At 42.2% G+C, this 14185-nt stretch overlaps 1 protein-coding gene across 10 annotated transcripts in view; it reads right to left on the bottom strand.

The window, feature by feature from the left end:
* Positions 1–4403: 4403 nt before the first annotated feature.
* Positions 4404–14185, bottom strand: part of LOC144724060 (RELT-like protein 1) — a 52130-nt gene continuing 42348 nt past the window's right edge. For all 10 annotated transcript variants that reach the window (XM_078602908.1, XM_078602903.1, XM_078602907.1 and 7 more), the window contains 2 exons: positions 12724–12939; positions 4404–10244 (listed from right to left, as the gene is read on the bottom strand). In XM_078602908.1, the coding sequence (XP_078459034.1) occupies positions 10064–10244; positions 12724–12939 (397 nt within the window). In that variant the 3' untranslated portion in view covers positions 4404–10063. The remainder of the gene's footprint in view (positions 10245–12723; positions 12940–14185) is intronic.

Genomic DNA, 14185 nt, shown 5'->3' with positions numbered 1-14185 from the left:
ACAAAATAACTACGTCGCGTTAGTCCATCAGCCTATTGGCCTTTGCCATCCAGATGAATATTATCACACTCTGGGCCGGTTTCCACTTTCTGGTTTTAATCAGCAGACCAGTGCTTGTTAAAAGTGCATATGGATGACCAGATGTTACCGCATTGGCAAACGCAATCGGTATAAACTACTGGACGCAGTTTTGCGCAATGAGTTTGTTTGGGATTTTTTGTAAATACGTTTTGGTGATGTCAATAATTAAGGCGGGGGTCTTTTTTAACCCCCCCCCGAACACCATCCACAAGGTTTATCTGCAACTGATTCTATCATAAAATGTGAGATGCACGTTATCGTATGGAATACGTATTACACACAGTACAGTATCTGCATTTCCTTAATAATTTTTCCTGTAGACCAACTTGCCACTCGCTTATTAACCCAGCTACCTTCCTGCTCGACACGTAGCGTCCAATCCGTGTTTTATTCAATAGTTGGAAGTGACTCACAGAGCAAATGTTTCACATTGGGAAGTCATCAGAGGTCAAACAAGACCCGGTCCATTCGTACCAAAACGCACCGCGTGTCAACAGGTGTTCTTAAAAGTGGAATTCCTTAGTTCTTTCTCGGGGATTACCAAGCCCTTTAAGATGTTTTTTTCTTTCCTTCAGAAAAGTAGCCTGGGGCAAGTAAAGAGTATGACGTGTACTATTGCGCAATGAACCTGTTGAACTGGTCACGTGAGCTTTATATATTTCTTGGTTTTAGCCGGGGAATCATCTCGACTCGGCTATTCAAACTCCGTTCCGACGCAACCTCGCCAAATCCCTCATCTCCAAACTCCCATGTGATGATCCAAAAGGTCTCTGCCACGTCACCCCAAAAACAGCCCTGTACTCAAACCCCTGGATCAATGTCCAGGTCGCACTCGCCGTATTCACTATAACCCATTGATTCGTCCTTGCCTACATCTAATTTTTCATCCAAGAACCAAGGCTATCAAAGCCCGCAGCCAACATTATAGTATATCAAACCAGTCAACCCCTTATCAGTGCCTACCTTACTACAGAGCAATGCAGACTTTATTGGTCACCCCGTGCCCTTAGACATCTCAACGTTCATCCTACAAAGTCCCATCACAAACAAATAGACACAAATTTGCCCGGATTTAAACAGCTGTACGCCGTATAGACCTGAAAACTCAATGTCCCTGGACAAGAATACGGGTAAACCGTATGGGTTGACAGGTATGGAATAGTGCGTAACTGCCTTTGGCCCAGCTATAATTAAACACAATATCGTAATGGTATTGGTCAAACATCCCAATGCTAAATAATTATCCGCAAGTTACTCGATTTGGATTGAACGTAACGACACCACCCCCTACTGCGAAAACGTGGCAGGACCCCCGCTGAAAAAAAAGTGTCAGTGATTCTCTCCTGGGTAAAGAAATGTAAACATAATCATGATTAAAAATACTCCTGTCCAAAGCTCAAGTCTTTATCTTTTCCTCTGCCCATGACTGACTGCCTCACGCTACAAAATAAATACGGCCACTGTTTCTGTACAGATGCCCTCGCATTTAGAGGCTACGCCAGGGGGTCGGAAACCAAAACAAGATTAACAATATTTTTAGAATTCGGTAAAAAGGTAAAACCTCAACATTTCAAGGGCCGCAATGCACTGTGTGGTGGATACGAGACGGTAGATCCTTCATAATAACTGTCACGAAGCAGTTCCTGAAAGAGCCGCTGCATAAGGCTCCGAAGCCGCAGGTTGTCGACCCCTGGGTTAAACAAATCCAAACTGTATTAGTGGACGTGCAATTGTTCCAGTTTTCTACTCGTAACTCCCCTTGCCCCACCTCAGAAAAGTTGAGACATTGGCCGGACACCGCCACTTGCAGTGGCACCACAATTTAAAACATACTGTCCCTCCAACCGTCAAATAAGATATCAAGGCCATCATCGGACACTGCTTGTGACCTTGAGGCTCTGAGGCATGAGCTCATGAATTGTAATGCTGAACCCAGATGTAATAAAATAGCCATTCGTCAACTCCTAATCAGCTAGAAGGTTATTTATATAAAGAAGGGTGGGCACGAATGCTATCTTGACAGCCGTTTTTTTGGGATTGAGGCCAGAATTCGAGAAGGATTGCGCCAGCTGCCAAGTTCAGCACCCTCTCTCCTATCCCAGCACTACAAACACGCCCCAGATATGCATTTACAGCTGAGTTAACTTAGGCAAGAAAAAAAATCCAATTTAATTATATTGTTTCTTTTAATATTTCACGTGCTGGAATGAAATGTACATAGCACCAAACATTTATCTTTATTATTGGATATGCCCTAAATTGTAATGATTTTTCAAATCTATTGATTTGGACAAAATGAAGGTGAATTATTTGATTAGCTTCTAAAGATAAATGTATTTCTTAAGCAAATCTCATTAAGTAGTAAATGAAAACCAGTGACTTAAATTGACAGTTTTATTTTACATTGCCTATTCTTTCTGATGTCAGATTCTCTACTTAAATACAGAGGCAGAAATTCCCTGATAACTCGATCTCCATAAGGGCCGTTCAACGATGTTGAACATACATTTTAAACGCTTTGAAGATGTGGACAATCATTAGTATGATCGTAGTGGCTTTTTTACTTGGGCGTAGTATGTCAACCATTAGGACTGTATAACGTCCTAATATAAATAATGTCCGCCTTTCTTGGGAGAAATGCTCGAAAAATACCCCAGTGTTGGACGTACTCAGACGATCTGACATTTCTTCATCTGCACTGGGAAAGTGATCCCGCATGTCCTATGTTCTAAACGTGTCAATAATTACTTTCACAGATGTATTATTAATGGGACGACGTTCAAATGTGATTGGGAGGTTGCCTAATTTGTAGAAGTATCCATGGTTAACAGAGAGAATAAAACTTGTATGTCCATACTCCATTCGCCTGGTCACTGGTTTACTCGTTGCTGTGGTACCTGTTCCAAACGTATTCTGCGTTTTAACACGTAGGCTTTCGCGACCAATATTAGTCATAATAAAGTTTTTGGGTTAGATCGCGTAAGTATAAATGTGTCGTAACCTTCCACCACCCGACACGGCCAATCAGCAAAAAAGTGCCGGGTGGTGGAGGGTTACGACACATTTATAAATAACGTGATCTAACCCTATAACGTTTATCATGAACATTTATATTTTACTTATTTATCCAGGAAAGCCATGCCGAGTCGTAGGACGCCTTTTGCAGGAGGGTCCTGCATTTGGGGCTTTTTACTTGAAATGTTTTCGGAATAATGAATGAGTGGAAGGAAACTCGGAAGCGCCCAGAGAAAACCACACGCATGCGAGCGGGCAGCACTCTGTCCCCGTGCAAATGTAAACACAGATGCCAATTCGTCCACTTGCTGGACATCCCTCTCCTGGCGAGCTAGTGCACCTCGACGACAAGGGAGTTGCACAACATTTGTGTGACCCACCAAGCCTCGCTGCTACTGCCTCCAGTGCTGGCTTAGAGGCATACACCATCACCACCCAGCCCAATCTTGCTTGTACTGTACGCCTTCCCGAATACGCTATTTGTTTTTTTCTTAAACCAAATTTGGACCGTGATGCCATCACACACTGCCTACCCTTTTTTCGAATAACGTGATGAGGATATTTTTAAATGTTCAACTGTGAAGCATAGGACGCGAATTATTACGGCTAATACTCCCACGGTATTAATCAGGGTGGCTTCTGGCCCTCGAACCATGACCCCTCTGTAACGAGAGGCAAACGTGGCTACCCGCAGAAATGTGATTGACATGGCGCTTCCTTGTCGCCACAGTAAAGACTGCCTTGGCCAAGTTTTACTGCCTTGCTCAAACTTCCATTGTGTTGAAATATCGGAGCTATACGGTATACTTTATATTTCGTAACTTGCTTATCTTTTTCTTGAAATTGCACTCTTAGCGTTTTATTGTTTGTTGTTGTAGATTGCTGACCCGCCCTTACTGGGAATGTGGAAAAAAAGCGCTTCATAGCTCATCAGATTCCTCCTTGAGTCTACTGCCACCTCCACCCATGCACCACGTTACAACCACCACGTTACAACCACCGAGCAGGGGAGCGTCACAGATGAATCGGCGTCGACGTTTGTTTAGCAATGCAAATGGTGAGCCAAGCGCACACACACACACAGGGGATGTGTTTGCAGCGATTCGGGAATGTACCCTTAATGAGCATCATGCAGTTTAAAGAAAGCCCCATCAAATGTTTGAGTATTAAAATAATGCGTAAGTGGATCATGGTTGCGAATAATAATTGTATTCAATGTTGTCCGCACAAAAAGCTGGCGAATACATCGGAGTGGTAAATATTCAGTATACATTTTCACCGGGCAAACTTGTGCATTAAAAAAGACATTTGTACAATTTTGTTTTATTGAATTTCAGTACAAATAAATGCTTATATTCCACGTCGGGTGTGTAGAGTACTCTATATGGCCACGAAATATTATTACATTTGCATGCGTGTTGAAGATTGAAAAATAAAAGGCATGCAATGAAATACTGCACATTATTTCAACCCGTCATTAAAATAATGAACACGGACTGCAAGAATCGAGACGTAAAACGTTTTTTTCTTTCTGAAAGTGAATAAATGTTCGGGAAATAAAAAAATTGGAACCACAGTTTACTTCAAAAAAATAGCTATGACCGTATAATATAGACATCATCAGAGCAATGGAATCATCACGTCTCTTGTCATTCTTTATAAAACGGCACTCGTGTATTAGTCGGACCAATTAAACTGGTCCCAAAATTTACGCTCGAACCCTGTGCAATGGGATCGTTAACGACTCTTCCGTGTGACGTCCCAGACTTATTTGTGCTCGGTGTGCATTCGGCGGTGTCTGACAAAGTTGACAATTCAGCACACACGCAACACACTGCTCAACTACCTAAAAATAAATCCATATGCTGAGTTTGCAAAAGCAAGCCATCTATCGGTCGTCGGCAATTGGAGCAGCAGTCGCGTGTGCCCGATGGAAAAATGCCTTCAAGCGCAGTGGGTTGTGCGGAGAAGTGAGTTTTAATTGAGTTGCCTTTTTAAAAAAAAATCCTTTATATTAAGTTCACTTGCTTGCTTGCGTGCTTACGACCGTGCAAATCTTTCGGTCGTTTTTTAACCCACTTCCCGTGATCCAATCGAGCTGACATTTTGCACAGACTCGTTGTGCGTGACAATTTATTTTCGTGAAAAAATTTTTTCCAAAATTTTCTACATTTTAGGAATTTTTTTTTTATATTTAATTACCAATTGCTTAATGGTGGCAGGCAATCATCTGACCCATAGGTGGCAGCCATCTCAAGCCAGAGGACGAGAGGACTCTAGCCGCCCGTTTCAAAGACCAATGTGGGCTGGGTTGTGGCCCATTGAACACGTACTGTAATTTATTTTCTTGCTCTTTGTAAGAAATTGAAAACACAGCAAGGTCCTCCTGTCATGGAATGTAATGTAAACCAATCGAAAGCAAACAACAATAAACGTGTGCCTATTCGCATATAAAGGATTTATAGTGAAAAACTTTGTTTTTACGGGTTAATTATTTAAATAGTGAACTCGGTGCCAGAGAACTGTTGGGAAAGTGTAACCCTCATCCCCCATCCTCCCACAGAATCTGTGATTGGTAGTGGCCAGCCTCATAGCACCAATATTTAGTGCAGGTATCCCTCGGAATTACAAACGTCCGGTTTAAGCAATTTTGCGTTAAAGAAATTTGACATTCATTCCAACATGCAGATGTTTTAGCGAGTGCCCTGAAAAAGTGAACGCTTGTGTTGCGTCCGAAACGTCGTGATTTATTTTATACCTACGTCACTTTACCGAAAGAACCAAAGAGTATGGATTCCTGCAGTCACGAAAGCTTAAAATCAATCGTATTCATATTTATCATAATTTTAGTATTGTGAAAAGTGACGTGTATAGTTTTTATATTAGGAGCAGAATTATAACGACTGTCCGAAACCCATTCTTAATTTTTCGTATTCAATTAATGGGAAAAAACATTTTTATTTACGAAATTTACGTTTTAACACGTTTTTTTTTTTTAAGAACGCATCCTTTCGTAAATCGAGGGGTACCTGTGAAGCAGTACACTATACACGTCGAAATGGAAGCACAATAATTCTAAATCAATCATCCCGCCATCATCCAAACAGGGTAACGTTCAATTAAAGTATTACACTGCAGAAAATATACAATTGTAAAAAAAAAACAAATAAAAAAATGACAGCCAGCTGAAAGAGGGTGCGGGTACAGGTGAGAATAGTGGGAAACAGATGTGACTACGTTAGCGATTACCGCCATGTCAATAGAAAAAGTAGGCAAAGAAATTACGGTAGTGCATTTAGGTTAACACGTATCACAGCCACTCGTCAGAGATATTCCACATTCAACGTTGGAGGCCGTGAAGATACGATGCTGTAGTGTGCGATGCAGTATACTGAGCGACGTATCCAATGACTTGTTCTTTAAGCGTTACGGGTGTGCAACTTTGTGTCAATTTCATCGATTAATATCGAATTGTAAACTCAACGATGCATGCATCGACCCGTCTAGAATCGCTGTTTTTGAGAAAGTGTCCAGAATGGATTTGACGACGTGACCCCTTGCAGTCACTAAAAGGCCGCTACATTCAACGCATTGGATACAAAAAATGGATTTATGAATCAAATCTCGAGTTTCGAAGGTGGGGCGATGATTCGTTGCACCCCGACTTAACATGGTGCAAAACATATACAGTATATGACTCGATAAACCCCACAAACACAGAACAGTCTTGCTCCAACACACACATGTAAAGTGTTTAATCCATGACGGGCAAATGTATATACACACCTAAATGGTAAGTATGTTTGTCAAAATAAGAGAAAAGGTTAAGTATTTACTGTGGAAGGAAACGTCAGAAAGTTGATTGATACAGAACATTGCAGCACTGCCATTTGTGACCTTGTTAATCATGGTATGATGAACCTACGGGCAGTTTTTTTTAATCCGCCCGCCTCTGTACACCCGACAGTATGAATGGGGGCACACTCCTACAGTTATTCGATCAGCAGGCTGTGGATGTATTGACCAGCGCGAAAGAGTGGCCCAAGACACCCTCAAGAGGAGCTCTCGAGAGCTTTTCACCAGCAGTGACTGCCGCAGTCCTGTGCCTAGAAGGGCGACTCCCTCGGCATGGATAATTCTTGCACCCACACAGACGCAACTGAGATTTTAAGACCCAAAAGCCGCAGCACTGTTGTTAAGCATGACTTAATAAGTGAGCTTAATTGCGACGTATAAAGCGGGTTTCATCTAAATGGATTTGGTTTCAAGATTGTCTTCGTAATTTCGGCTCCTACGGCCAAAACACTCAAAACAGCGGTGGCGCAAGGCCTGGAATTTATACGGTGCTGTAATTTCAGCGACGAAAATACACCGAACCAGAAGCAACTACCAGCGTTGTGAAAAAATAAATGGTCTGAAGCCAATGGTACGTTAGCCGTTTCATCGAAAATAAATCCGTTATAACGTGAAGGTGGAAATTCAGTTTGCGAGGACAAGCATTCGATTGTCATTGATTGGCTTCAATCTGTCTGGTCCACCTTGTAAAAAATTGCAGCCAAGAATCCAACGTACGTGGAAACGCCTTGATTTGACCCCTAAGCGACAGGCAATCCAGTCGGAACGTCATAGTAACAGGGTTAAGAACGATGCCAGTGCATATTTCAGGACAGCAATAATAAAACACGGTGCGATGCCATCACATGGACGGTTTCATTACAAGTACAACAGAAATTATAATCAATTCCCCATCAAGTTCATTATAACAAAAAAACATTGGCTTTAGAAACTCGATACCCTATATGCCACATTGTGACTTTTGAATGAAAATGGTGTCATTTTATAGACAATAATTTAGTTTTTAATATTGTGCTTCGTAAGCTCTTAAGACAATTAAAATGCAATGCTTTTGTTTATTGCCATACATCTATTTTCATATAATCATGTGCACGAAGGTTCGAGTGGTGATTTGTTTTTGCCGAATGGCATTATCCTCATGCAATAAATACATCAAAATAATTCTGCTGAATGGAAGTGTAACATGAATTTCACATTTTCGCTTTTTGTCACGATTTTCATCAACACGTTCAAGACTGCAACTACAAATCTTAACCAGACATATCACCGCTGCCAGAAAACAGGAGACTACAGATGCGATGTAGGCGTGGATGTTGACATGGTTGAGCTCACTTACAGAGCTCGAGAACAAAGCATTGAGGCCACTTATACAACTTAATAAAATGTCACTCTATACGGTCTAAGGAGTCAGACCCACAAGGGAATGTAGGATCCACAGCCATTCACGTGTAATGACAGCAAGCAGCCCTGTACGAGCAAATAGATTATAGAGAAGGGAAAAAAACCCGAAATTCATGCATAAATGTATATGATTACCATATTTAAACAATTTTGCATCAACACATAAAGTTATTTGGATTTTCTGTCCGTTTTCTTAGGAAATATTTTTTTTGCTCTTAAGTATTGACACTAAGAAAGCTAAATAGAAAGAAAAACACTAATTCATGTACTTAACAAAAAATTATTTCAAACAAACACGGTGTCATGTCAACTTACCACTTTTAAAATGAGCACTATACAGTGTGTGAGTTGCAAATCTACAGAATACAAATTCAAAGCTGCATATTAAAGCAAAACAAAACTCTATATGATACAGAGCTGTACATAGCTGGTCAAGGGAATTTGGCACCTGACTAGGCTTAAAACGAGCAACACAAAGCAATGGCGTAACTGCGTGGAATTTTACGGAATAAAGTGGCAGAACGAGCCAACGCTAACGACGACACGTCAAGGACGTAGCCCACTCGCGCTCAACTCATCCTCTAGAAAGTTTCTACGACTATGATGGCCCTCCTGTTTCTGCCGTGTGTGAAAGGCAATGAGGTGGCAGAGGTGGTGGCTCAAAAGGCCAGAGCCCTGGTGCTGGGCGCAGTTAATTTCCTCGGTTCGAATCCAGGCCGTTGAATAAATCGGGTTTCTCAAGTGTAAATTCATCAATGTTTCTCATGCCCAGTCCACTAATGAGTGCACAACAAAAAATTGTCACGCAAAATAATTTGGCCTTGCACTTAATTTGATCGATTTGACTATCATGCGACGATCATTGCTCTCTGGTGGCAAGTGTGGGTGGCAAAAGTGAAACCCCCTAATTTGTAGATCATAGGTCACTTAAATGGATTTAAGAGGTAGTTCTTTCGTATCTGCTTGAGTGGGCGATCCTCTTAACAGCAAGGTCTGCACTGCTCTGAGAGAAATCCAAATTGATTATTCGTCTCAAGACGTAGCTCCGATAGAATAGTTATAAAATTGGGGGAGCGGGGGCGGAAAGACAATGGGGTGAAAATGTTATAACATTTGGCCACCATTTTCTGGATCTTTCTCCTCCTGTTCCACTTTACAACCCAAAAAAAACGTGCATAATCTTCAATCTGCTTTTCATATCAACAGTCAAGGCAAGTAATAATTATAATGCGACTACAACAACACGCCACTTTGTTGTGGTCATGCCAGCCCATCAAAGAATTCCCGTGTATGGGGTGGTTCATTATCCATGATAGCTGGCGGTCTTGAGCCTGTGGTGGTGGAAATTTCACGTTTCATTGACAGGGACCAGTCTTTCCACAGGACGGCCACGGGTTGACTTCACAACAAGTGGTGCAGTCTCATTAGGTGGAGGTTTTGTTTCTAACAACCATGGAGAGGCAATAACAAGGACGTTGATGATGACGGTGGTCGTAATGATGATGATGACATTAGTGATGGAGCTGGGTTCACCCTGGCTGGAATTTGAACGTGTTCTTTCACAACTGAGAACCACGCTGCTCAGGAAATTGAAAAATAGCCATTGTAAAGTAATACAGAGCGTGCATTTTGCTTATTACTGTGATCAATATTATTGTAGCTATTAGTCGTAGACGAGGAGAATTAAGTATTATAGTCCGTATACGTCTGTTCAGGCCTTTGAGTCAGATATCGTGTCGTCTTTGCCTGGCGACCACGACTTCTTCCACTTGATGCGTGTCGGTGACAGGGGCTTGGCCTCCACTTCCGCCGTGCTGTTGTCCATGACGCTGGCTCGCTGATCCGACATCCCTTGCTTTCGGTCCCGCTCCGGGATTTTCATTACGCGGAACCTGCAGGAGAGAGACAAAAGATGACCCAAGTTGTTCGATAATAAAAAGGAAACATCGGATAATAGCGGCAACGGGCATAGCAACCGGCTGAAATTTTGTTATGCGTTTTTTACATTTGAGGAAAAACTCACAAATAACAAAAAAGTATGATTAATCCCACTATAAACAAAAAGAATTACACAACAGGCGACATTTTGGGCAACGGCCCTTTTCTGCTATGAAGAAGGGCCAATACCCAAAACGTCACCGCTATATATGTCTCCCTCTTTAGAGCAGCGCTATTGACGAATGTGTTTAAGCTTTGTTATTTGTGCTAGTGCACCAATGCCAACGCAGTATGAAAGTACAAAGCGAATACATTTGAGAGATTTGATCATATTGTTTTTTTTTTTACAAAATTGTATCTGATGCCAGACTTCTGATTCACTATTTTACATGCAAATAAGTTCCATTTTTTTAAATTCACGTTATTTGGAAACAATGTATCCTGTAATCAATGTATCCTGTTTACGGACAGGACGAAAATGGATGTGTCGTTCATATTAAGTCAAAAATTGCCTTTAGGAGACATTGAATAGATTTGACATTGAAATAAGCTACACATACTGGATTCTATCCTATCCGAGTCGAGAACGGTCAGGACAATACTGTACAATAAAGAATGATCTTCTTGGTTCTTTCGGTAAAGTCACGTAGAAGGGAAGTAATAAAATAATAAAAATAAAACATAATAAAATAATTCTCACGACGTTTCGGCCACAACGCAAGCAGCCGTCTTCAGGTGAAGAATAAAGAATGAATCACAGTACCGTACACCAAGCCTAGTCGTGGCAGTTAAACAGACACGACTGTGTTACGGACAACGGTGAGTTTACTCGACGCAAATCTGACTAAAAACAAATTAAGTTGGACTGGAATAAGTTATTTATCATACTGTTAGTGGACACAAAGTGCACGTTGCACAAGTTGTTTTATTGGCACCGTCGTTAGTTTCAGCGCGTTGTCCTACGAACCAAGCGAGCTCAGTTCAATTCCCAGCCGTGGCTAACATTAACAGCGAGTAATATCTCAACCAGGTCCTGGGCTCTCCCCGTGACCAACCCACGCTGACGAGCGTGGTGAAGTATGGTAAAGATTTCCCCATTACCAATATGGCTTGGGAAAACCTTTATCCTGAAGTGGATAAATAAAGGACCGTGCATTATTCGTATAATTACAAAGTGCATCTTTTTATTGATTTAATTTGTATAAATTTCGATTTAAAGCTTTCGTGACTGCAGGGATTCATCTTCTTGGTTCTTTCGGTAAAGTCACGTAGAATGGAAATAATAAAATATTTTTATTATTTCCATTCTACGTGACAAGAAGATTAATTTGTATATTTTCAGACAGTTCACCTTGTTGTGTTTTAAAATATGGTCCGAGAAAATCTGCAATAATCCATGATTAAATAAAAATAACGCACAAAATATACTTCAGCCAATCAAAGTGTTTTTGTTGTTGTTGTTGCTTGAGTGGTGGAGGCTTTCTGGAGTAATAATGAGATATTGCCTTTGCAAGCATATTATCTGGGTGGCGTTAGCACCACACCCAGTCACCTTTAGCAGGCAGAGTCGCCCTCATTCCTTACAGGTGACCAAGCTCTGTCTCATTTAGGGAGGTCTGGGTGGCCGGGCAGAGACCTGAATTTTTCTCAAGAATCCGTGAGGCATCGGTTTTTAATGTTTACCAGCAGGAATGCACGACAAACCACGTTCCTAAGCAGGCTACAGAAGTGTATTCGTAAAAGAAAGACGTTGATAACTTTTTTTATTTAATATAAAAAGGATTAAAATGGCATATGTCATAAAAACTATTCAAAGAAAACAAACAAAACAACGCAGGAACATACCGAGCGTCGCCCTGCTGCTTTTACACGGCTAGTGCAGAGAAGTAAATTAAGCGCCGCGGGTAGTCAAGTGACCAGGTTTAACTCTGGCACCAGAAGGGAGTTATATGTTGAGTAGCCTTCTCTGCATTGGCAGCTGATGCTAAAGGGCGGGGTGTTTATTCAGCTACATTTTCCAGGAGGTCACGTAACACAGTTTGTGTGTCAGACGTCATACGCCACGTGTACAGATGTTAACCCGTGGACATGTGACCGCCGGTCTCTACCTCTTGTCTCTAGGTCTCTCATCTCTCTCGTTCAGCTCACCTTCATCTCACTAATCGTGGTGGGCCATAACCTTAGGTGGGCCATAGCTCAACGGGGCACTCTAAGGGGCCTTCATGGGCCACGTCTGGTGCGATCGAACCCAAAAAACCCCCCCTTCATTATGGATAATATTGGTCACGAAAGCGTCAGCGATAAACAAAAGAACCCTTCTATAAGGGAGTCTACGTTATCGGTGACGGGATTGACGTGGACGCCGACATCGGCAAACAAACAAATAGCAAAGACGCACAGACACACGGCGTGATGTAAAGACTCGGCACCCACCTTCCCACGGCCAGCACCGTCTTCTCACCAGGCCGCAGCGGCCGTGCGCCGCCTTTGTTACGGCTCTGGCTGCGCGCCTTGCCGGCTGCCTCCTGCCACTCCTTGGTGCAGCGAGCGCAGCCCGAGTTGGATGAGACCCCGTGGATCGTGTGGCTGTGCTTGTGCATGGCGTGCGAGTCGTCCAGGCTCAACACCGTCTGGTCCGGAGACGTGGGGCTGCGTGGGAATCAGGGTGAAGGGAACCACCACCATCATAATCATCATCATCGTCGTTAAAGTTGGGGCAATTAGCTAATAAGAGTCAAGTTATTTGAGGAATCATTGTAATGGACTACTTTTTTACGGTCGATTACTCGGGCCCCTTAGAACATGGTAGCTGTGCTGACATTCTACCTAAACCCCCCCTACAAGCAACAACCTCCTTTAGTTGAGGGGATGTCACGAAGCAAAATAAAAAAACTTGACAACCCACAATATTTATTTGTATTTTTAAGAAAACCCACACAAGCCTTATTTAAACACTCTACAATCCGCATAATTTGATCACCTCCCACACAGGTGGCTTTACAATGCACTTGCTAATTCCCATGTCACACACTTAAACTGCTTACAACCACAAAAGGCACTTTTTTCAACCATATTTTGTGGATTATAAATAAAAAAAATTCTAGGACAACCTTCAGTTGTAATGTAAAATCAGTGGTACACAATTAATTCTCACGCACATGCTCCAGTGACTCAATGCACCATTTCTCTTCGTGTACTGGACATCGACAGGAAATGCACTTTAGTACAAGACCACGATTATCATGTACGGCCAGCAGAGGGCGCAGCGACTGTGATTCAAACACGTGATTGAAAGGAAGTCAGAACGATTCCCTGTTAAAATCGGCATTGAGGAAGTGGTCGGTGATCTGTTTTGCGAAATTCCTCGCCCCTTTGTGTTGACTTCCCCACCAAGTGGGATTCATTGTATAAACCCCCCAGGGATGATGGGCTGTGTCAACCCCTGAACTAGTATTTTAACTCACGACCTTCCAATAATGGCTCGCTCTACCACTTAGCCACTTCCTAACCCAAAACTCAAATGAAACAAAGCTCCTGCATAATTTAAGATTTTTGTTAAATTAATAACACAAAAATATACCACAATATAATTGCCGCACAATGGAAATGTAGATCCCATTGTAAATGATATGTTGCACCTAAGCTGTGTAATCTTGCTATATATTTGGGCGCCACAGCGGCGAGATGTTAACTACCTCGCTTGGTATGCAGGAGGCCATGGGTTCGATCCTGACCCGAATGGCTGTATATTTGGAGTTTGCATGTTCTCCCCATGGTCGCGTGGAATTTTCTCCGGGTCCTCCGGTTTTCCCCACCACATTTAGAAACATGCGTTTAGAGTATTTGGCTTCACAATGAATTACCATGTGACAAGCCACTTCGTTGAGCTATGATT

This window comes from Lampetra planeri, chromosome 19 (assembly GCF_965212315.1).
Source record: "Lampetra planeri chromosome 19, kcLamPlan1.2.h2, whole genome shotgun sequence".
Classification (NCBI taxonomy): domain Eukaryota; kingdom Metazoa; phylum Chordata; class Hyperoartia; order Petromyzontiformes; family Petromyzontidae; genus Lampetra; species Lampetra planeri.
This window is presented reverse-complemented; position numbering and strand designations above follow the sequence as displayed.